At 38.0% G+C, this 25,430-nt stretch overlaps 1 protein-coding gene across 12 annotated transcripts in view; it reads right to left on the reverse strand.

Moving 5' to 3' along the window:
- PPARGC1A (PPARG coactivator 1 alpha) overlaps positions 1-25,430 on the reverse strand; it is a 684,626-nt gene that overhangs the window by 87,727 nt on the left and 571,469 nt on the right. For 5 of the 12 annotated variants that reach the window (XM_016951407.3, XM_016951411.3, XM_016951413.4 and 2 more), the window contains one exon: positions 4,702-4,881. In XM_016951407.3, the coding sequence (XP_016806896.1) occupies positions 4,702-4,881 (180 nt within the window). Of the gene's footprint in view, positions 1-683; positions 4,619-4,701; positions 4,882-8,791; positions 9,338-9,859; positions 10,170-23,929; positions 24,037-25,430 lie in introns of those variants that run through there. The other 7 variants (XM_016951415.3, XM_054683746.2, XM_016951408.3 and 4 more) reach the window with 7 other exon arrangements.

Below are 25,430 nucleotides of genomic sequence, written 5' to 3' on the forward strand. Positions count from 1 at the left end.
ACATACACACACATATATATGCATGCATATATGCATACACGAGCTTGCAATGTTTGCAAATTGCAAATATATATATAATCCTATGTAGGTACATATACATATATACATATACATGAATATACAGTCTTGTATTGTTTTCGAATTGCTAAGACCTAAAAACATATGCATATACTTGTATATTTGTATACACAGCCTTGCATGGTTTCCTAATTGTTTTACATTTGTTCATTTTGCCTCCCAAACTAGATTTAAAGTCCTTTAGGACACAGGCCTTCTTTTGTGCTTTGTATATAATCTTCACATTACCTAACGCAGTTCATTCTATCAATAAACACATGAAGATCAACTCACTCATGCAACAAGTATTTGTTGAGTTCTTACTTTCTGCTATTTTCTGAGAAAATATCTAGAAAAATGTCAGTGAACAAGACAGGCAGATTCCCTACTCCTCAAATGCTCATGGTCTGTTGAACTGCCAATATTTGTTATTTTTAACTTTTTGATAGGTACATAATATATGTCCATTTTTGCAAAATTTAGAATATAACTGAAAGCCAAATGAAGAAATGTAAAGTATCTATATTCCCACTAGAATAACCAAGTAGCCTTGAAAGCGTCCACATTCATTTCCTTGATCGCATATAGCAGGATAATTTACACACAAATACAAAATCACCACTCACCCTTTTCTGCTACAAAGTTCACAGTTTCAGGCTTCCTGAGAGTTCCAGCAATGACCAAACATGAACGCTGGCTACAGCTGTGAGAGTCCTTCTCTCCCCATCAGCAAAGGCAGGCCTCAGAACGTATTACAAGTAATGACCTAGAGACGACTGCATTCTCACTTGCCATCATTCTAACGAACCCCAAGTAGCTTCATTCAGAAGTAACAGACGAATGAATGAAAGATGCCCATTCAGTTGTATCATGGAGGCATTAAAGCAGGTGTTAAAATAAACCAGGGACAAGGTTGCCCACAGTGACCCAGAAAGGCCAATATGCTATTTAAACTAACCCCATGCCATCCATCTTTACAGACTGCTGTGCTGTAAAAGTAGTCCTTTATTCTCCTCCTTCAAACAATGCACAAAGGCAACAGAGGGAAGGAAGTTATGTTGCAATATTCTGAAACATAAATCTTGCTACCAGCCGGTCCAGGGACGCATCCTGTTTTCCTTACACATGGATCAGATTCACTGGAGGCTGTTACCTCTGAGCCTTTTGCTTTGTTTTTTAAAGTGGCTTCTGAATCGTACCTGGTCACCTGCATTTACACATCCAAACACAGGTTGCGTAAGCAGAGAACATTGTTTGCGTGTCCAGTTACTCAACCAACATGTGCCATTGCATGTTGCTACCCCTCTGCCAACACCCAGAATTCCCTTTCTCAAATTGTGACATTCAGCTTCATTTTTTATCATTATTAAGTTTGTGATGTTAAATAAAAATTAAACTTAGATTCAAACATATGGAAGAAACAAAAAGAAGAGATACATAATTTACTCTCAACATTTTAAGACTCTGCCACTCTATTATATATCCCTAAATCCCACTTTCTGCTTTGATGAGAATTCAGTCGATGGCCAGTTTCCAGTGGTGTCATTGACGTGCTACTTGAGTCAGGGAAAAGCATTTAACTACTCAGTGCCTGATTTTATTCTGGGAATCCAAAGTAGATAATGCTTGTTATTGTCAGATCAGAGACAGCAGAGCCCGTGACTGTTTAACTTGCTCAAGTACAAGGCCTTCTCAAATGTGATGAGGCAGGGCTTTGCAAATTGGAAGAAGGTGAGTGCAGGTGAAAAGTCCACTGTGAGTGGCCGGCCCTGGGAAGGCACTTCCCTGAAATGCTGCTTTGGTAGAAGCAACACAAACCTGTGGCCATGAAAGAATTATCTGGTTTCATATGAACCTTCTTCACAGGGAAGACCCAATTTTAGAATGTCACCTGTGCTGAAAACACACTTTCCTTTCGCATTATAGAAAAGATGCCTGAGTTTAACACTAGAGGGCAAAGAGTGGAGGTGTCCTCATGCCATGCAAATACTCCTGAAGCTGCTGCTCTTGGTAAGGGCATTGCCACATATGACTTTACCCTTTGCCTCGATAAAGAATGGGCTTTGTGACATCAGAGAAAACTGTTATGGGAACTTACCTAAACAGTCACTTTTGCCCTCTGACACTAAGAGAATACCTGACATATTAGTCCTGGAGCCCCAGGCATCCCGATATCGTTATATGACTTCTCATTCTTTATATCCAGTAGCTTACTATGTCTTCTCTCAGAAATCTGACCAATTAATCATTAGTAATTTATAAAGGGGAAGCCTGTGACTTTATTTAAAAGCAGGGTTTTTCAACTACAGTGCTTTTTTCACTGGAGGCTGAATCATGTTTTGTGGTGGGAGCTGTCGTGTATGCTGTTGGATGTTTAGCAGCATCCCTTGTCTCTAGTCTCTACTCAATAAATGCTCGTAGCATCCCCTTGTCCCCAGTGATAACAACCAAACATGCCTCCAGACATTGTCAAATGTCCCGTGAATTGGGGTGTGGGGCGGGGACCAAAATCGCCTTTGGTTGAGAATCATTGGTTTAAAATGACCTAATGAGAGATTAAATTAAATGAACTTCTGTTTTAGAGTGCTGAAAATAATTTTATTAGCATAGAATATGATACAGGGAGACAAAAAGGGTGGCATGGCATATATTAAGCACCTACATGTAGATAATTAACTAGATGCTGAACCAAGTCTCCTGAAGGTATAAATGCAAAGTACCTCTCACAAATACCACAACACAAAATATAGGGACATAAAAGTTATGGAGAAAGTTGTATTTTTTTAAAGTAGCCCACCAGAGAGGCATTGACTCCTATGCCATCTCCCCTACCGCTAAGTTATTCTCTAGCCTCTACAAAATGCATGGCATTCACCTGATATGAAATAGGTGATTTTTAGATAAGAGGTCTATGGAGATGGACATTTTTTAAAGCACTGTTTATTTAATGCAGCATGACTTAGAATGGGCCTGTAACTTGACAAGTGTACTGAGTGAGGAATGTTCAATTTACCAGTTCTAACTGGCCAAGTCCTCACATGAACTTTCTAAGACCCGGCTGAGAAGCCTGGGAAAGTAGAACTAACCACAACCTTCAGTGTTCCCTCCACCTTGTTCTGTCTCCCCAGTCCAAACTCTACTACCTTAAGCATTCTTCTAAAACCCACTTAATCTCCAGAGGTATTACAAAATCTCAGCCATCGGCAGAACCTACAGCCGTCTCGGCTCACCAGCTAACTCTACCTCCGTGCCAACCAACACTGAAAGGAAAGATTCTGTTCTATTTTTAAATATATTGAGCAAAGAAGCAGCTTGATATGTCTTTGTAAAGGATGGCTGTCACCCAAATTCATGGGTTCTCTATTTTTATCAAGGATATAAACTTTGAAGTCCGATAAATTTGGGGTTCAAATCCCAGGCCTTTATTGTCAACTGTGTGATTTGGGGAAAACAAATAACCTCTCTGAGTTTCAGTGTCTGCATATGTAAAACAGGAATGATAACAATAGGACCTAACAATACATTGTTTTCACGGATAAGTGAGATGACATATATGAAGCATGAGTATACCAAAATGTTGGCCATTATTGTCATTACTATTATTGTTATCAACATTAATATATTCATCATTCTCTCATGATTTAACAAACATTTATTCAGCATGTATTATATGCTGGGTTCCAGCAAAACTCAATTAATATTTTAAACTTGGCTTTCTTAAGACTCAGATTTCAACCAAATAACATGGAAGTATAAGAAATGTCTTTGCTGATGAATAAGAAAAGTCCAGCACATAGTAGGTGCTCAGAAAACATTAGATGATGATGATGATGGCACTGGCGGTTGTGATAAAGAAAACTAGCCGATATGTCATCCTTCGTTTAATTCACTTGCCAGAGTACTCACTAAATGTTTGTTCTTATAAAAAATAATGTATTTCAAGTAAATGAGTACTGATCTTGTGGGAGAGAATTCCTTTTCTCAAAGTAACACTTTAATAGGAATAGATTAACATTCTTTATTATAGGGTAGGCTTATAATAAGAGTCCGGAGTCACGGAGGTAATTCTTGCTACTGAAAAGTAAATGAATTTTGACTGATTTATAAGTATACAGTAGACTAGTCAAGTTTAGCAATTCCCATTATATAAAGAAATTAGAGATATGAACCAAAAATATAATTAATAATAATAATCAAAAGAGCTCACCTAATTAGTAAAGCAAACAAAGGTAGACATCTACCCCCTTGGTTAAAAAGAAAGGCCTTCTTATTTATTAATTTATATGAGGTACCATTTATTGCTCATTCTTTCTGTGGGAAATAGACAGGAATAAACAGGTTTAGACTTTTGTTCTTCTTTGTCACTAATCTTTCACAACCCTTTCGTATTTCAACACAGTTTAACTCACAGTTGTTGATTCCTAGTCCCTAGTTGATTTATTTTTTAAATCTTTAAAAAAATAAAAATAAAACATTTGTTTTCCAAATGCTGTTTTTTCATAAATTAGAAAGTATGTAACTGTGATGAAAAGTCTTTGGATGATAGCAAAGTAAGAACTCATTATGCATTCAGGTCTATTACCATGTTAGTCTGGCCCAAGCCAAACTCAGTGAAAAATTAATGTTTCCAAAGGATGTCCTTACCTCAAATATGTTTGAAGGCTCATTGTTGTACTGATTGGATATTATTTCTGATTGGTCACTGCACCACTTGAGTCCACCCAGAAAGCTGTCTGTATCCAAGTCGTTCACATCTAGTTCAGAAAGATCAAGTTCAGGAAGATCTGGGCAAAGAGGCTGGTCTTCACCAACCAGAGCAGCACACTGCAGGAGGCAGAAAAAAAAATTTAAAAAGGCTTCCATTAACCACAGGAATTTATTAAACTGCAATAGCATGTGATAGGAATTAAGCCTAGTTAATTCAACTACACTACCAAAGCTAGTTTCTGGCACTTTAATCACCAGGAAAAACATCCTAAAATCTTTACTCACTTGGCTCCTGAAGGATAATTTCCCTGCTTTATTCCATCCAAAAGCTACCTCCAAACACATGGTAAATACCAAGCTCCACGAAGCTTTCTCTGATTCTTCCAGTTAGAAATCAACTAGATATTTTTGGACCTCTTTGTACAAAATCCTTGCTACCTGTTTGATAGTTACTGCTTCCAAAGTTTTAAACTGTCTTATAGTTAACCATAATACAAACTTGATTTTACCTCGGAAATTTTATCACACATAATAGACACTCAATAAACTATTACTATATGGAAAAAGAACAGAGGAACTACACTAGGAAAACTTTTCTCCATTTACACTCCTTTTAAGCATTATAATCCAAATAATTCATTTAGCAACTAATGATGCAAAGCCCTTTGACTCATCTGTGGTTCTCCTGAATTATTATTTAAAACATTTACTCTTATTTGACTCTTCATGACTTTCTGGACTTCATCCTTAAAGGCAAAAGCAAGTTCCTTAAGACGAAAGACAAAAATCATAATTTTTTTTCTATATGGCTTTTGTATGTAACTTGCAAGATGTGTGTGTGTGTGCGTATGTGTGTGCACACATATGTGTGTGCACACATATGTGTGTGTACGGTTGGAATCACCTAGTACCTGGAAAAGAAAACTCACAATAGCATACCATCACTATATTTTGTTCATTATTTATGTATATCTAAACTGTGCTCTATGTGAATTTAAAATAACTATTTTTGTTTAGAGTTTTAAAATAATTTCTACATATTGAGAGGTTTAAAATATCTCTACCATGGCTGGGCTGCTTATCACCAAGATTATTGTAGATTGTCAAAGCATGTCATCCCCTTACGTGAAATAGACAGTCTTTTTAACTGTTTTACCATGCGGCTTTTGGAGGCAAGTGGACTCCCCTTACCAATGAGGTGGTCTCCTAAACTTGAATTGGCTACCTAACCGCTAATGTCAGTCCACAGACAGTAAAGAACACTGCAGGAACTCCTATTGCAGGGGTCTGGCATTGCCAGAACAGTAAGGACTTCATCCACCTGTAAGTGGGGGTGTCTAAATCAGGAGGCACACACTGACGCAGCACCCTCATGGCCCTGCCTTCCAAGGTCGGGAGACATGCTGTGGAATTGTTCACATCCAGGCTGCAGTTAGGCATAAAACGAAAGATGCTCCTTGACATTTACATTTTGAATGAAATAAGTTTTATGCAGATTTTCTTTCTCAAGCACCCCTGTTATCCCTGGCAGGGATTCCTAGCAGGCCACATTACACAGGTCATATGCAGCAGTGTGATCAAAAGCAACACGCTGAGAAGTAAGTACTGGGTAATGGAGTCAGCAGTTGGTAAGGGGAGGATGGGGCGAGACTGAAAATCATTGCCATCCTTCTCTAAGACCATTGGACCCCAGTGAGATCCCTGGCAGCAGGGACAAGGGAATGCAAAGAAAGGGCCCTCCTCACCATCAAAACTCTTTCCTTATCATTTTATTGGTCTTTCCTTTTATTATCTGAGTTAGCCCAAAATTACAGATCAGTATACTTGACAAGGCATATAAGTAACTGGAGGCTGGGCTGAAGAGATCTCGTTCTGGTACAATGCTCATATTTGGTTGTGGATGTAACACTGCCCAGACTCCATTCTTGCCCACACAGCTGATCCTCCAAGCCCAAACACACTATCTTAACTTTTCCTCAATGTCACCAATTCAGAGATGGGGGAGAACTTTTTCAACGGTGCAAGATACACTAGGATTTTATAGGGGAATAGTATTTAAAAAAAAAAAAAAACATGAACAACAAAAATAGCAACACAAAAGTAAAAATAATCAAGAAAATGTAGGCTGTCTACATATGGCTTAAGTTCCTGTTGTGAAACTTAGGAACCAACCATGTTTTGGAATGCTAAAGTGGCATACTGATTTGTGGACAATTTCTTGTTGTCTCTCTCTTTAACTGCCCTCTTTGGCATGACTTGCTCAAAACCCTTTAACCTTCCATAAATATGTATTTTTAAATAACTTTTGAAAACCATTGAACAGACCAGCTCAATTTGTTGTATTGGTGCTATCTTGTCATTTACATATTCCTTTCCTTCCTCTCACTTGTTCGCTCGTGCGCTCTCTCTCTCTCTCATTTTGCTTTTATGTTATGGTTGAGAAAAGTGCACGTGTTCTTGCCAATGTTGACATGCTAATAAAATCTGTGCTTCTGAATGTGGCATTATCCTGCTAATCTAAAACACATTAGTGGTAGCAAGTGTTCCTGTTATTAATTTATATTTGGCCTTTGGACAATGCCAGACTTAACAGTCCAAGCCCTGTAACTGTCCTCATCTGACATGCTGATATTTACTGTTTCCCTATACCTCTGTAACAGGTATGCTTTATTGCAATTACACAGACACATTCTACTGCCTCTTTGCAACTATGACAGGTATTTCACAACTGTAGCCTCAATTTTATAATAAGATTTAAGAGGATAAAGCAGTCACTAAACACAAAAGGCTAATTATTGTATGTTATTTCACCCCAACAGACTTTTAGTTAAGGAGCAGACAATAAATTAGCTTAACTGCACTGATGATAATGAATCATTATAATTAAGTATAATTCTCCATTAACCTTTTGGAGGTTTTTGTGCCATTGATGGTAAATTTTAAAGAGAGAGAGAGAAGAAGGAGTGGACTTGGCCACATTAATTATATTAATGAAAAAAGAAACTTGGTTCTTAAAAAAATTAGTTAAGACAGGGGAAAGGGGGTGGAGAGAGGGGCAGTAAAGAATGACAGTCTTAGTGGGGTGTATGTCATGTGAATTGTCTCTATCAATCTTAGTAACCTTACTGTACATCACCTTCATTAAACTGTGAAACACGGGGCACTCCAAGTAGCTATAGTGATATAGGCCTATATTAACCAATGTACTACCCTGTCATTATGTGCAAAAGGGCATAATACGTTTTAGGATGACAGCAAACATTAATGATTCAAAAAATGAAAACTGCCAACGCTACCTGCTGCTCGTAATATTTTATACAGGCGGAGGTGATTCCCAGAGCCGCTGCCGTGTAGGCAAAGCTTCTAGCAGCTAGCTGCCTATAGTGCAACAGAGAAGTGACTGGCCAATCTCAGCCGACTGGCGACCCTATCCATGGCTGGACAAGTAGCCAAGACCTTTCCTCCTTAAGAAAAAAATTTAAAGGCCACTATTCTAAATGCTTCTGATGTTTATTTGAAAATGACTGCAGGAATTCCAATGATTAAAATAAATCTTCCTTATTTCCATATGATCTAGTTCCTCAATCAACTCCTAACAGCATCAGGAATAATACATGATGGAAAAATGAAACTACAGCAGCTGAGACCCACAGTGCCAGCCAGACAACCACCCACAGGACACTCCGGCTACTCAAAGACAATTAGGACTTTGAAGCCACTTATAACCCTGACTCATAATGGCTACAGGGCATATGAATTATCCATATCTATTCCGCCTTACCAAGAAATCAGAACAAGATAACAATTACAATCCACAAATACGATCTACCAAGGCAAGGGAGGGCAAATGGAGCCAACATTTGCAAACCCAGCAAAGAGTTAAGAATCCCGGGCATGCCTCGCTAGATAGGAAAAATGCATTCACAGACGGCCTTGGCCAAATTATTTTCACTTTAGATGTGTATCGCTGCACCACATGGACATCTTATTTAATCAAATCACGTGTGGGCTTGATCCTCCCCCTTACCCTACGTGCCCCCAGCTACCCAGAGGAAACACTCGCAGTCTTTTGCCAGATTCATTGTTAGCAGCTGGGATCCTCCATGCAATTCAATTCGAGTCCATCTCACCAGAGTCCACAGAAAGTTTCGCTTGTTTCCCAAGTTGCCCAAACTTTCCTTCCGAGAGCATTCCATTGTGCTGAATGCAAACACGCCGAGGTCTTCCGTCCCCCCACTAGACTCCAGAGATTACGAGGAAACTGCTTGCGTTATTTTCCCCCCTGTATGAATTGTAGCCAGCAGAGACTGTGGAATTGATGTATTGCTGTCTATTTTTACACTAGCAGCGAGCAGCTCCACACACAGTCCTGCATAAACTCTATTCTCTCTCAGCTTCAGGCAGCTCTCCGTGGTACAGGAAGATTTAACCATTGGCTTCCCTGCCACCGACGCGAACGGAAAACCTTGCACTGCCAGGCGTTTCTTTTTATTCGCTGGCCAAATCTTTCAACCACGTATAGGAGTTTTAAAGGAAGCAGCATCGTTGTTTTGTGTTCTGTGGGAAAAGCAATCTAAAATAGCCCAGCAGGATTATTTAGGATTTTGTAAGTTCTCTGTCTGATGAACAGAGAGAGAGGGGGGAAAAAATCCGGACTAGAGTCAAAACGGACTATATTTGAACACATCCATTTTAATATTTTTATCTTCGTCTTATTATAAATAGAAATGGCATTTTTCCAACCAGGCCACTAAACACCACTGGAAAGACTTCAGCTTCTGATTCATATCAATATCTTAGAGCATAAATATTGCATATGAGTAGAAACAGTGCCAAAGTCACATGGAAAGAGTTTCTAACTGCAACAGATACTGATGACAGCAGCTAAGCTTTGATTTGCTCAAGCCATCTCAGAGCCACCTTAAAATAGCAAACTTATTGGAGTTAAGATAAGATTGAGATTCTTCTAAAAGCTCCTGCCTGGACTACTTTCCTGGCTCCTCTCTTTGCCCAAGCCCATCCCCCCTTACAGGAATAATAGCATCTGAGGGAAGCGTCAGTCGTGGCTGCAGCGCCGAGCCCTGCCCCAGCTCACCTCGATGTCACTCCATACAGACTCAGAGTCCTGGTTGCACATGTCCCACGCCATCCAGCTCCTGAATGACGCCAGTCAAGCTTTTTCAACTCCAATCCACAGTGACACAGAGCACACACTCATGCAGGCAACCAGCCCCTTACTGAGAGTGAACTGAAGGCACCTGTCTTACTACAGTCCCCAGTCACATGACAAAGCTATTAAAAAGTAGGCTGGGCTGTCACTCACCCAGCCTCCCTTCCCCTGTGCAGCTTGCTGCTCTAACTCGTGACGTCATTCAAAGGCAGCCCTCTGCTTCAGTGAAGTAACGCTTTAAAAAAAAAAGAAAAAGAAAAAGAAAAGAAAGAAAGAAAGGAAACACTTAGACTTTTGGAAGCTTCAAGCATCATGCTGTGATTAAAGCCGGCTTTGAATGCCACAGACTCTAAACGGAGCCCTGGCCATATAATAACCAAAATCCCCTGCAATCTTTTTTTAATTTATTTTCCTTCCAAAACAAGCAAGTGGCAAAGCTCCCTGTTTCATGACAGAGTAACTATATTCTTAGCTAAAACGTGTATTCCCTAAGAACTCTTTAATTCTAAGATCTCCAAGTGGACTCAAGCTCAGTTTGGGACTAAAGCAAGAGCTTATCACATGATGCATTTTTATGAGACATTTTCTCATTGAGGGAGTGTTTGAAAGCGCAAATGGGGCTTTTTTTTTCTCTTTGCTTGTTTAATCAACAAAATAGCCTGTATGTGTTAAGGTATAAACAAACTCCTCCACCCAGAATTCGGCTGCCCCCATGGCAGTAGGGAATACCAGCTCCCGAAGAGTTGCTGCAGTTTTCTTTGCTCCATATAAGGAGAACAAGCCACAAAACCCCATCCTTTCAGCTTCCTTCTAATTATTTCCATTTCTCTCATAGGCTCCCAGAAAACAAGTGTTAGTAAATACAGTCGCTGCTGCTCTGCTCAGATCAGCTTAGATTCCCGGCTCCTATTTTTCATACATGTAGCGTTTCCTCCCTAGCTGCCTTAGGGTGCCTTTTTGAATAAACATTGAATTCCAACCCTAGTGCCCGGGGTTGTGTAGTTTGTGTTTTGAAATCAAGAATGTCTGTGAACTGAGGGAAAAATACCAACACACTATTAGCAGAAATATTCAATTCCTGAGCTTTACTTTCTATTATTTTTCAGCTTGTACCTTGAGACAATGAGGGCTAATGCAGGTAGGTGCAACTGTTTTATGATGACACTACATATTGAATACATAACAAACTCAAGGTACTGGACACAGTGGAAAAACACTTCCTGTAACATGACAGTGGTCTGACTTAACCCTTCCAAGTTCCCAGGAGATGTACACGTGTATGTATCTGTGTGAATAAACATGTTTTCATAAAATGTTAAACCCAATATACTTTTAGAATCAGCTCAATTCTTTTACTTGATAATAATTTACCTGAAAACAATCCCCCAGTTACCTAAACATAATTTGTAAAGCACTATTCTACTGAGGTCAATTTACACTGTTCTTCATTGTCCATCTCCTGAAACAGAAAAACATGGTTATTTGCCCTAACACATATTTTAAATATTAAATTGCTCAAATATTAAAGTGAAAGAAAGAACAAAAGAAACAAAATACCAGCAGACTGCTGCTTCTTTCAGACCATACATATTATAAGAGATTTGTGTGCTGTGAGAGCTGCAACAAGTTGCTAGTAAATTCCCAAATAACGTAAGGAAGTTGACAGTTTATCATTACTGGGCATAAAAAGGTGGCCAAGAGCTTTGACATTTTAAGTTTGCTGAATACAGTTCACCAGCACATTTTCCCTTTTACAAACAGCAGAAAATTACTGTAGTTTTAATTTTCTAATGAAAGAACAGGAAAATACAACCTCGGGAATGCTTTTATACAAGCAATTAGTGGCATTACTCTGCACTCTCCACAAAGAAACACTAATTTTCTTCCCAATTATATTCTGATTTAATGTAAAACTTCAGTAAATTATTAAAATTCAGGACAAAGGTCATTGGCTCTGCCCTCAACGATCAACTGTGAAATAATATTGGTCATCTGGCCAAGAAGAGTCAATGTTTATTAATTATTATCATGTGATTCTTCCATTGTGATATTCACTGATACATTTATTTGTGTTTATCCAATGCTAGATATTCATCATATTTTTAAAACCTATTCACATCTTTTAGAGATGTTCTTTACATTAGAACAGGCTCGTTATAATTTTTGATATTCTAACCTGCCCAGATTGTATTGTTAGGGTTTTCTTATTTTTTGCCATCTAATTCTACTTCTAAAAAATCAAATCAGCACATGCACTGAAACCAGAAGTGATTTCAAATACACTTGTTTTTTCTTCACTCTCACTATCACAAAGAGGATGGAATTCAGAAGTAACAACATTTAAAAGACTCATAAACTACAGTATATTACATTTCCCCCTCAAATTTCTATTACTGGACAAATCAAAATTAAATAGATTCCTAGGACAAATTAGAGTGCTTTCCACGATATTTTTTTTTTTTTTGTCTTAAAACTACAGCTGTAATGAGAGGGATGTTTCAGAGGTTTTATAATTTTGTTAATTAACTCTTCAGATTAAATTTTTTCTTCAGTCCAGTTTTTTTTTTTCTTTTCTCAGGAGAACTTAAATGGTTCATTGCTCACCAACCTTGGTTTTTTTCTGGTTCCCCGGGCCATTTCTCTATTTAATTCTCTCTCTGCTTTGACTATTTCTCTTACTCTCTACCCACAGCCCTCCTTTCACCCCTTCGTCAACTCTGTCTCCAAAATTTCCAAATATCTGGTTTCAGACAACAAGGATCTATTGAAACCTTACTGTGTGCACAGCCATGTATCACAAGGACTGCCAAGAAAGCATATGACATGGACACAAGAGAGCTTACAATTTTAGGGGGATGACAACCCTTAAAAATGGGGAATAATTTGGTATGAAAAACCAACGTCACTTGGATCAACACCCAGATTCCTCTTCTACTGCTTAAAACACACCCTGGTGAGGTACAAGTTCCTTTCATTGACCACTGCAGTTCACACCCAAATCAAACCCATTTTTTCTCAACAATAGAAAGAGGTATTTATTAACATCTGCTGAGTGCCCCTAATGTTGCATATCTACACAGAGCCTACATTCCATCCTGATAATTTCTCCCCTCTGTAGTTCTGTTAACATTTTCCAGGGTTTCAATATTAGTAGAGGCAGGAGAATCTATCTCGAGTTGCTAACAAAGAGAAAAAAAGAACCTCAAGAGAATAATTCAATTCTCTAACAAATACGTTGACTGAAGTGTATAACATTTGGGTTTCCTTCCTCACTCCTACTCCAAATTAAAGGCTTTTCCCATCCCTCCATATTTCAGACAACTGCCCATTTCTAAAAATTAGAATCAAATTCAAACCCTCAAACTCAAAAACCTCAGAGAATAGCAAAAACAATTGGTTTTGTTGTCTATATTGAATATAGGTGATTTCAGAAGCAAACACAGAAGAGCTATTAGGATAAATATATTTGTTCATTTGTTTTTATAAGTTTATAAGTTTTTATTTTAATAAAACAACAGAAAACTACAAGACTGCTGCTTCTTTCATATCATACATATTATAAGAGATGTGTCTACTGTGATATCTGCAGCAAGTTGCTAGTAAATTCCCAAATAACGTAAGCAAATTGACAGTTTATCATTACTGGGCATAAAAAGGTGACCAAGAGCTTTAACATTTTAAGTTTGCTGAATACAGTTCATAAGCACATTTTCTCTCTTACACACAGCAGAAAATTACTGTAGTTTTAGTTTTCTAAATCAAGAAAGAACAGGAAAATACCACCTCGGGAATGTTTCCATATACACTATTTATACAATAACTACATAAGAATATATGTATGCAGAAACTTCTCAAGAAAGAAAGGTGGAAAGCAAAACATATACAGCAGGCCACGTATGGGCTAGACATTAAGATCAGCACTTCATATACCACATCTCAATCAATTTAGTCCTCCAAACTATCCAATAAAAATGACCTGTGTACCCATTTTACGATGGAGAAAAATAAGGCTGGGCAAGGTTTGGAGGGCAGCTGGAAAGAGCATGCAAATCGCTGAAAGCCTTTCTAGGAAGAACTAAAGTTTCATCCATAAGAATAATAATCATCCTCAAATCAAAGCCATAGCAAAGACCCTGGAGGCAACTTTATAACTGAGGGACAGTCTACATAGCTGGAAACCAATATTCCTGGGAATGCTGCCTGCCTAGAGCATTCGTCCAGAAAGCAAAGGGGCCTGCCTAGAATTGCTAATATTTTTCAAGTTAATCATTGTTAACAGGCATTCAATTGCTTGCTTTTAATTCCTAGAGGGACTAATTGATCCTGATACCCCACATCAGTTTCTAAACACATGCTTTGGGCCTCTGGTTAGAAGCAGAGACTGCGTAGAACACAAAAGTTGGTAGCAGGATAGGATATAACAAAGACTTCTATTCTATAAATACTGTAAAATTAAACCTCATTTTGCTTGAAAAAAATGCCACAGTGATGTCCATGTGAACAAAGAACCTTTGAGGAAATAACTAGAGGAAAATCAAGACAGCTTGAATGTCTCCTAGCATTTATTTTTATTTTTTTAATAAACAAGTTATGATAGACAACCTTAGCAAAAACATCTCTCATCTCCAGTAAAACCTTCTGCAGACCGGCTCTATGGAACTGAGTCAGCCTCTATTTTAATTTGGACCTCAAAATGTGCTTTTGGTGTTTTTCATATTAAAACAAAAAATAACATGAAAATTAATCTGAGTTGCAGTCAACTGGACTAATCTAAACTTAAAGCAACAATTGTGCTTATTAAGCACAGAGATAAGAGATAATAAAAGGCTGGTTAAAATCTGATTTTGTCTGATGTTCAACTCGGTTGTATTTGTGAATCCACATTTTCATTTACCTTAATTATTCCAGGTTAATTTATCTATAATGCAGACAGTTATTGATTATTTAGACAATAAATGTTCAATAGGATTATCTAGCAATTTTTTTAAGTGGAACTGAACAAGGCATATTACATATTGTCAAATTTGGCACTATTTAAAATTTTAAAGTGCTACAGAACTTCAATACATAATATAACATTTCATTTACTAAGAAGGATTTTTTTTTTTTTTTCACACTAGCTGAACTTAGTAAGTGCCAGGGAAAATTAAGGTACACAAATTGTTTAACTGAAAAAAAAAAAAAAAAAGCAATCAAACCATTCCCGTGATACTTATTTTTTAGTGCTTGAGTATTAATTAGCTTAGCTTTTCTCGATCTTAGAGAAACAAAACAAAACAAAACTGTATTTTGCAAATAGTCTCAAAAAGGTAACAATAAATATATATTTTTTTTTCTTTTTCTTTTTCTTTTTTTTTAATACCACCAGGCAGAGTCTTGGAAGGATTTTTGGTTATTTGACTTGTGTTTCTGTTATGGGTTTTTCCAGTGCTTTGATATTTGAATTTTGCTCTAGCAAAACTGATATGTATATACATATATCCCAAACATGTCGGAGAGGTAGAAGGGAAATAAATTCTCATCTTAAGAAGCAATTAGCTTTGAGGTCTAAGCTCAATTTTGTGGTGACAGATAAACTCTTACTTTATATTTGCTAGCCCAATTAGACACAAGACTTTTGAGAAAACATCCTTAACCAAGACGACCGCTTCTAGGATTGACCTCTACATTTAGCAGCTCAATCGAAAAATAGATGTCAGATACTACTGGTAGGATTATACTGGGTATAATTTTTATACAGAACAAGCAGGCAATATATATTCAAAACTTTTAAAAACCTCATAGACCTAGAACATCTACTTCTAGAAATTCATCCTAAGGCAATAATAAGGGAATGTGTACAAAGATTTTTCATATTAGGATGCCCAATGCGACATTATTTGCATTATTGAAAACTTGAATGCAATGTGAATATCCAACATTAAGTGACCTGGTTCAATAAATTATAGAGAAGTATGTGTGTGTGTGTGTATGTATATATATATATATATATATACATACACACACACACATATATATATTTAATATTATCATTAAAATCTGTTGTAAAATATATTTAATAGCATAATGGGAGAGTGTTCAAAATACATTAGGGTTTAAAATAAAGCTTGAAAAAACTATAATCATGAAAAGTTTACCTGTAAAAATATATCCTCAGAAAGAAGAGGATGAGGAGGAAATATAACAAGCTGTTCGTAGTGGCTGACGACGTTATAAGTACTTTTTACTTTCCTTTATGTGAGTGTGCCTTTCTGTAATTTTCAAAGTTTCTCTTATAAACATGCATGACTTTTATATTCAGAAGAAGAAGAATTATTCAGTTTTGAGAGGAACAGAGAGATTCAGTATTAAAGCCATGCCTGCTTAACATACTGGGAATGTAGCAGATAGAAATAGCCCCTGACACCCAATATTATATCTCAAATATTCATCATATATTTAAAATGAAACCATTTCTGCCTGTCATACCAAGTCCAACAGCTGCTCCACTTAGGATGCAAAGATCATAAGCAACACTGAGGGAAGTTAGTACCTGGTATACTTAGAAATCCCAGAATTATGGAGAGAAGGAAGCTATCAGCTCCTATCAGCTTGCCTCAGAGGTAGACCCAAAACCACTATCCCCCAGACACCATTACCATCTTCCCTTTGTTTCTCAATCTGAAATTTAATCAATTGTTAAGTCAACTTTCTCTTTAAAAATCTTAATTAGCCCGGGTGGGGTTAAAGAAACTTCATTCATTTATACAATAGTAAATATTTTTAAGAATGATATAAATAAATAGGTAAGAATAATTCTCGAGAAGAAGGTCTACCAACTAACTGGGGAAAAAAGGAGGGGCCACCAGCAAAGGCTTAGAGAAAGAGTGTTTGGAGACATGGCTTCCACTGGAGATGATTGAAATTGATTTGACCAGGAAAATGCAGTCCCAGTTTCAACCCGGTGACATGCAAGTAAATTTCTGGAACACAGCCCATCCCTAAATGTGAAACAACCTGTGTAAATGCTGCCATGTTGCAGCCCCATGCTTGGGCAGAAAGCTCATGTTTGGCTTCTCAAATATCACAAGAGGGGATAACTCACTTTCTTTCCCCTGGAAGGTCAACTATATTCATAGGAATGAAAGCTTTATATCAGCCAATTTGATTTCATGTTCTCAAATTTCCTGGGCCTTTTCTGCAGATCATTCTTCCTACACATGAGTGTTCGTTATTTTGACCATTAAGAATATTTGTAAGAAGAGGGGTAATGAGGTTTAAACCAAAGTCAGCCAGCCTTATGAGATTTAAGGTGAGTACTGGAGACTCAAGTCTATCTGACAGGTGGAGTCACTTTGAGGATCTTGATTCAGCCCAAAATGAAAGGAAAGTGCATGGTAAGAAGAACATGGCCCTCATTCAGCTATGTCACTTGCCAGCAATTCGACTTTGGGTGATTCATGTAATGATACTGAGCCTCAGTTTCCTTATCTGTCAACAAAGATGGCCAGATTCAATTAAATCAAAGATCTCTGCCAGATCTAAAATGCAGTGATGTGCCTGTCTTGACAGAGACAGACAACTCAGGAAGCCTTCTTTGCACAGGGTAAATCCAAATGTCTCATTTCACAAAGATACTGGAAATCAGAGATATTGTACAAGAAAGGCAACTGGCGCTCAGTGTTGCTGAAAGAGCACAGCTTCATCATTTTCCTTGCAATACAGATATTTAACCACTCAACGATTCTAGAAAAAGAATACTAGAGAACTTGTGAAATATAATACTTTCAACCACAGGTATTGGCTCTGAGAAGATCAGCTTCTTAGAGACCAGCATTTCTTACAAAGCTGAGGTAGCTGTCCAGAGAAACAGTGGGCTTTCATCTTGTTTATCATTAATTCTGGAAAGTAGCACGAGTCATATGTAAGACCGAGTCCCTGCATGCACAGCAAGTGTGAAAACCACACAACTGATGTGGTAGTCATTACAAGTGATTTAGAAATGGTGTCACCCAGAGAGAGAAGATTTAGAAAGAAGGGTGGATATTATATTCAGGGTTTTGTAAATAAGAATAAGGTCTACAGCAGCTAAGGAAATGAGAGCTTAAAGTAACATCCTTTCCTCCTAATATGAGAAGACCCTCCTTAAATAAAAAGCTCATTATATTTGGTAAAAGATTGTACATATTTTTAATTTAGAAGGAATCAGCTGAGATATTCATGTAGGGTGTGGAGGGAGGAAAAAAGGTCATATGCCTAATATTTTACCATAACAGTATTAGCAAATGTATTAAACCAAGACCATATCACAGGATAGCGTTTCCTTTTCAACTTTTTCCTTTGTACATACAACTCTATTGAGCAAGAGGTAGAAGATGTATGCTTTGATGCCACCTAAGACCAACCAGCTTGGAGGTTTTCCTTTAAGGTTGAGTGAATTAGTCATAGGAAAACTAACTTCTCTACCAGAAATTAGGAGAGGGAGCACTGACAACATAGGAGTAAGGAAAGTATGACCAGGTAAATGATAAACCTCAGTCAGGACAATGCCTTGATAAACCCTCAGCTATTCTCACACAATGCTGGGTTCTCACTAGCAGTATTCACTGGCATTACATTCACATTTTCCTGCAACCAGGAAGAAGAAGCAATAAGAAAACTAACATAGGAAATCTTGATTCTGTGCTTGTGAGACAATCTGCAAAAAGAGGTTGATGAGAGATCCATTTTAAACAAGCCAAAACCTCTATTATTCTTTGAAGGGTCCAGATTGTACTTTGCACCAAGCAGGTGATCAGAGTAAATTCTTTCTCTACCTCTTTTCAAAACAAAAAAAACATCTTTAACAATTCCTGAGGTGGGTTTTTTTTTTTTTTTTTTTTTTTTGAGACAGAGTCTTGCTTTTTTGACCAGGCTGGAATACAGTAGTGCAATCTCAGCTCACTGCAACCTCTGTCTCCCAGATTCAAGCTATTCTCCTGCCTCAGCCTCCTGAGTAGCTGGGATTACAGGCGAGCACCACGACGCCCGGCTAATTTTTTTTTTTGTATTTTTAGTAGAGACGGGGTTTCACCATGTTGGTCAGGCTGGTCTCGAACTCCAGACCTGATGATCCACCCCCCCCCCCCCGCCTTGGCCTTCCAAAGTGCTGGGATTACAGGTGTGAGCCACCGCACCTAGCCCCTGAGGTGGACCTTTCTACCATCCATGTTAGTAGATCCATTTGCATGCAGGCCACCTAAAAACAGGCCACACCTAACATTTTGTACAGCCATACAAAGCCACTAAGTGGGAACTCCCACCTGGGGCTCTCCTGTGGGTATGTTCAGCTTGTGTGCTCTCTTTGTCTTCTCTATGACATCATTCAATGTCATTTATTACGTAAAACCACAGGACAGGAGTGATCTCCTGCATTGTGTTATGCTTTGTAACTGCTGACGCACCATATTTCAGCTTTGTTATTTTGTTTTAGCCCGAATCACACAAAACTACAGCTAATAATTTTCTAGGAAAAAAGCCATTTAAATATTAATTAATGTGAAATAAACCTATTCATTCCACTTAGAGTATTATGGTTGTTAGGGATTTTATACTTGAAAGTATGGCCAAATATATCAATGAGAATTAATGAACTTCTGCTACACACCAAAATGTAGATAAATCCCAGAAATGTAATGTGAAGCAAAGGAAGCCAGACACACATAAAAGGTGCATACGTTATAATTCCATTTCTATAAACCACAGAAACAGATATTTAACCTAGGCAGCTGCAAATCAGGTGAGAGGTTGCCCTGGGTGTTGGTTTGGGGCAGGGCAGGGAGAACCACAGTCAAGGGGGAGGAGGCTCCAGCAAGCTAGTTAGGGTTTCTTTCTTGCTGTCTGTGCTGGTTACATGGGTACATTGTTACTGACAATTCACTGAGCTAAACTCTTATGATATATGTACTTTTCAGTATCATATACTTCGATAACAAGTTTAAAATGCATAGAAAAAAAGAGAAATAAATGTTTCTATACCATAAATTTTTGAACTTTGCTGCCTGTCCAAAAAAAAAAAAAAAAAAAAATTCCAAATGTCCAACTTACCTCCTTAAAGGGGCCCTTAAACCACTTAGACAAACAGCCTTGGAGCAGAAATCAAAGGACTTGATGTCTAGGCTTGTTTGTCTGACCTTGGACAAAGCCACTTTAAGTTTCTCGATCTATTTCCTCATCTATCAAAAAATAGGATTACATATTCTCTGCATTTATTTCTTGAATAAGTGAAGTGAAGGAATATTACAACTCTAAAATTTTAGTCTTTCTTCTTGGTTCAAAACTCATTATTGAACGGTGTCATTGACTTGGTTGGAAAATGTGTCCCTCTTCTCTGAGAGCATGGACTTTGGGGTCAGACAATGTAGATCTGTTACTTATTATCTATCTGTAGGAACTCAAGACAGTTACCTAAACTATCTGAACCTCAAGCACTTCATCTACAAAAATGGAAATATAAATGCCTATTTTACATGGCTCATGTTAAGGTTAAAGAAAATGCGTATAAGCCAAGTGCTTGGCATATAATAGCTACTCCATAATGATGCCTGCCATTCATGTTTGACTGCTTAAAACTCAATGTAAAATCAAGCAACGTTACAGTAGATGCAAGTCTTTGCTCTTCACCTGCCTTCCTCACCTAAGAAAAATAAAGATTTGGAAACCAAGCACATCAGATGTTCTCTTTAAGTCCTATAGTAAGTCGACTTTCTATGAGGGACAGTGTTATCACAAATTGTAGGAATGCCAGGTGCCTGTTTGTTTCTCTACTTACCTAAAGAAAAATAAAATCCAGCCTCATACCAGTCCTGAGTTGGCACTACATCTGAAGAGACCAGAAGCAGCAAGTGAAGAAAACAGTTTTTGTTTCCATTAGGCTAGCCACAAAGTTATTTGAGCCAAAAGTCTTTCAAGAATTTCTCTGTTAAGAAATAAGAAATCCAGCTGGGTGCGGTGGCTCACGCCTGTAATCCCAACACTTTGGGAGGCTGACGTGGGTAGATCTGGTGAGGTCAGGAGTTCGAGACCAGCCTGACCAATATGGTGAAACCTGGTCTCTATTAAAAATATAAAAATTAGCCAGGAGGCCGGGCACGGTGGCTCATGCCTGTAATCCCAGCACTTTGGGAGGCCGAGGTGGGTGGATCACAAGGTCAGGAGATCGAGACCATCCTGGCTAACACGGTGAAACCCCATCTCTACTAAAAGAAATACAAAAAATTAGCCAGGCGTGGTGGCAGGCACCTGTAGTCCCAGCTACTAGGGAGGCTAAGGCAGGAGAATGGCATGAACCCGGGAGGTGGAGCTTGCAGTGAGCCGAGATCGTGCCACTGCACTCCAGCCTAGGCGACACAGCAAGACTCCGTCTCAAAAAAAAAAAAAAAAAAAAAAAAGTAAGTAGCTGGGCATGGTGGCATGCGCCTATAGTCCCAGCTACTCAGGAGGCTGAGGCAGAAGAATCGCTTGAATGCAGGAGGTGGAGGTTGCAGTGAGCCGAGATTGTGCCACTGCACTCCAGCCTGGGCAACAGAGTAAGACTCCGTCTCAAAAAAGAAAAAGAAAAAAGAGAAGAAATAAGACATCCATATGGTGCATGAAAACTGACAAGACAGCATGAGCTTGGGACAATGAGAGGAACCACAAAGTATCAAATTGTATTTTAAATGATGATATCTGAAATACACACAGAAGGAAGAAGGGAAAACAAAGCCACAGGACAAAACAATTCAATATAAAGTCCATTGTACCACCAGTGGGCTATCAACTAAATTGTCTTAGCATTCACACTTCTCGCAAATTTGTGATCAATCATATAATCGCTTCTTAAATTGATAAATGACATAAAGGATACATTATATTTTGTCTTAGATATTTAAGGGTTTTTTTTTTTAAAGCAATTTTCTGTGTAGTGAAATGCTGGCAAGTTGCTAAGTCCAAAACTATGCCAGCCAACGCAGTAGCCACTAGCCACATATATGGCTACTGAGAACTTAAAATGTGTCCAAACAAAAATTGAGATGTTCTACAGATAGAAAATATACCTGGAATTTCAATCTGAATACAAAAAATAGAATGTAAAATATTTCATTAATAACTTAGAGCTATATGTTAATATAATATTTTGAATATATTAAGTCAAAGACATTAAAATTAAATTTAAAATTTTTAAAAATGTAGTTACTTTACAATTTAAAATTAGATGAGTGATGTGCCTAGTATTCCTATTTAACAGTGCAAAACTTTAAAGTTTTGCATTTGGTCTTCAAGTAACCTATATCATAGATGCATATAAAATTTATAAAATCAGGAAATTTCAGAATTATTAAGGGAAAGTAGAGCAGAGCCCCAGCAATGCACAACTCCAGGGGGTGCTACTCGCATCACAATCTGTCAAAAGTGATCCTCAGGACTTCACAGGGCTCAGCCTGCATGGCCCTGTATTGAATGATGTACAATCATTCTCCCTATAAAATCAGCAATCCCTTCTAGAACATCCCTGGGGCAATCCCATAAAACTTTTCAGCACCCTCCACATCTGTTGCAAAACATATAGAGAGTAATAAGACAAAAATACGTAAAGTGAGTGGAGAATAGAGCTGACCGTACTCTAGGATGAAGATGGCCAGGGCAACACCAAGTATGCAAAGTCTGAGATATATACAAGGATGCAGTGTTCTCAAGAAGGCTGTTTCCTTCCTAGAGACTACAGGCATTTTTCAGACGGTAACATTCACTTTAATTACAAAATGCACCCGCCTCTCTCTTCCAAGGGAGAAAAGCCTGTTGTTGCATTTATAATGTAGCTTTAGTTTTTGATGCCAAAAATGATTCAGTAAACACAGTTATGTTATGATATACTATTTCTTATTCAGTACTCAAATTAATCTCAAGGCAGTGCTGGCATTAATTCAATTTGACGCCTGTACTTAGGATTTCACATAGGTGCCTTCATCCAATTCTTCTTTGCAACTAATAAAATCTTAATTCATGGTAATATATTTATTTCTAGTTCAGTTCATGTTAAGGAGTGCAGTACTTTACAGAAAACTAATTAATATCAATCATATATTATAACACTTTTAATGGTTCATAGGAAAATCCTACACTGGGGGAAAGATTAGATGAACCAAGGGGTCTTAGCCCATCCTATTTACTCTATTTTTAGGACTTGAGAAAAAAATATCAAGCATCAATTCAAATATAAATTTAATTGAAGGTGTGCATCATAGGACGGCTGGGAATTAAGAACCCGGGTTCTTATCCCTAAAAGGAAATTGATTTGATGTGGCCCAAGAATGTAATTTACACCCTCAGACTGTTTTCCACCTATTTTGTGTAATAACCATATAATTTGCAGTCGGTGAAGATATTTAAATGGAGATGCATGGCATTATTAAAATAATGAACAACTTCACTAATAGCAAGCCTTCTGCAATTGTTGGTAACAATTCTACTTTTACATAATGTTTGAGTAATGTTGAGAGCATCATATTTCTGGAGATTGTACACATAGCCAGCAGGATAGTTTAAGTGTGAGTTCTTGACTATGAGTTCCTGGAGCCATGCAATACAGTGGTCCTCGCATTTCCTTAAGGAGCTACATTTAAAAAGCTGAATTCTCCCCCAGAAAACTGGAGCAGTGGATTACACAACTCTAAAAATCTTTAAAAATAAAAATTAAAAAGAATGCACTAGATCACTTGAAATGCATGGTCATAATATCCAGTCTTCCCAAATTAGGCATTTTATTCACTCTACAACAAATCCTCCACACTGACAAACGAACAGCTTTAAAAAAAAAAATGAAGTATACTACACACTTCTCTCTTTCTTTTTAGCAATCTACATACAAAACCTCCAAATCTGGTATACACACATATATGTATCTTTAAAAGCCCTCATCACCAGAAATAAAACAAAACCCACCTACCAATAGCATAAAGCCTCCTAGGTGCAGAGATAATGCCTCCTGATACTCACTTTCAAAATTGAATCCATAGATGATAACCCCAACATGTGTGTCATTCATTTTACTGCAGTGCAAATACTGGTATCATGAGATGAGGGAACACTCACAACAAGGGCTTCGGCAGGCCACTTTTTAATTCACAAGGGCATGGTGACGTGGGAGGGCACCTCAGAGTCACTGCTAAATGAACTCCACAATAGGGCACAAATCTGAAACCCAATCTTAGCCAGATACGAACGTAAGAGCAAATATGTACAGTATCATGTGCTTTCCAGCAGCCCTGTGTCTCGAGGGAGCTCTCTGACATCAGCAGTTGAGACAGGTGGTTCCCTTTCCAACCCGTGGAAAATAAAACCCTAGTTCAGAGGCACTAAGTAAATATAGCAGTACTGTAATTTTTCCTTGGTGCACTCTCCCTGTGATTTCTGTCCTATGATGACACTTTATCCCGGGAACCCATTCAGGACATCCATCCATGACCATAACTGACTGAACATTTGCAAACTGGTTAATATTGACATTAAAGAGAGTGTAGAAGACTCTGTTTTACGGCCCCAGTTGGTAGAGCTAGGGTTTTCCTCCTCTCATTTATTTGGAATACGTTGTCAAGTGGCTGCTCAAAACTTTACTGGATTATTTCACCCTTTGTCCCCTGTTATTAATATAACCCAACAGAATGACAGACAAGAGTCAGACCATCTTAAAATCACATGCACAGAGCAGGTCAATACCAATCATATCCAGTTTGAGTCTGAGAGCTAAAATCAGCTGAGATGTACTAAGCCCTTTGTGGTCACAACTATTTGCTTTTGAATTTAAGAATTACTCACAGAAGGGCACCCCATAACGTGTGTATAAAATTACTTAATTCAGCTTCTATTTCCCTTTCTGAACATAGATACTTTTACACTCTGACAGCCGCTGGCTCTTAAAGCATTCTCCTTTTTGTTGTATCTCCTTAGAAACACAAATCTTGTTCCCTGGCAGCGGTGGCGCTAAGTGCTGTACCACATGCCCAAACTAGTTCTCCCTCGCAGCTTTAATTCACAGTAAGTGGCATGAAAGGAGGTCAACCCTTCTCAAAAAACACTCGGAGTTCTTTTCGACTTCAGAATCTATTTTGGAAAGCCCCACTCCCTAGTATGTAAAGAGCAGCTTCCCATTTTGAAATTCTGGCCATAACTATTGACAACTTTATGGAATGGTCCACAAAAGGGCAAACATAGGGATATGATCACACTTTCAACTCTTGATCCTAATTCTCTGTGGATTCTGGAAACGATGTCAGACAAGGAAGTCAACAACCGCCATCCACTCTTCGCCCCCAGATAACCCTTTTCATTTGAAAACTACTTATGGCATGCATACATGTTATGGCTTTTCTTCCCTGAGGTGTTCATTGAATGCTTAACTCAATAATGCCATCTTAATCCTGAAAGTTTCCATGGTGACCTACAACTGTAATAAACAAGTCTAAGGAATGGAAAATGAAGTCAGGTCCTCTTTTTTCAC

Source organism: Pan troglodytes, chromosome 3, assembly GCF_028858775.2.
Source record: "Pan troglodytes isolate AG18354 chromosome 3, NHGRI_mPanTro3-v2.0_pri, whole genome shotgun sequence".
In the NCBI taxonomy this organism is placed as follows: Eukaryota; Metazoa; Chordata; class Mammalia; order Primates; family Hominidae; genus Pan; species Pan troglodytes.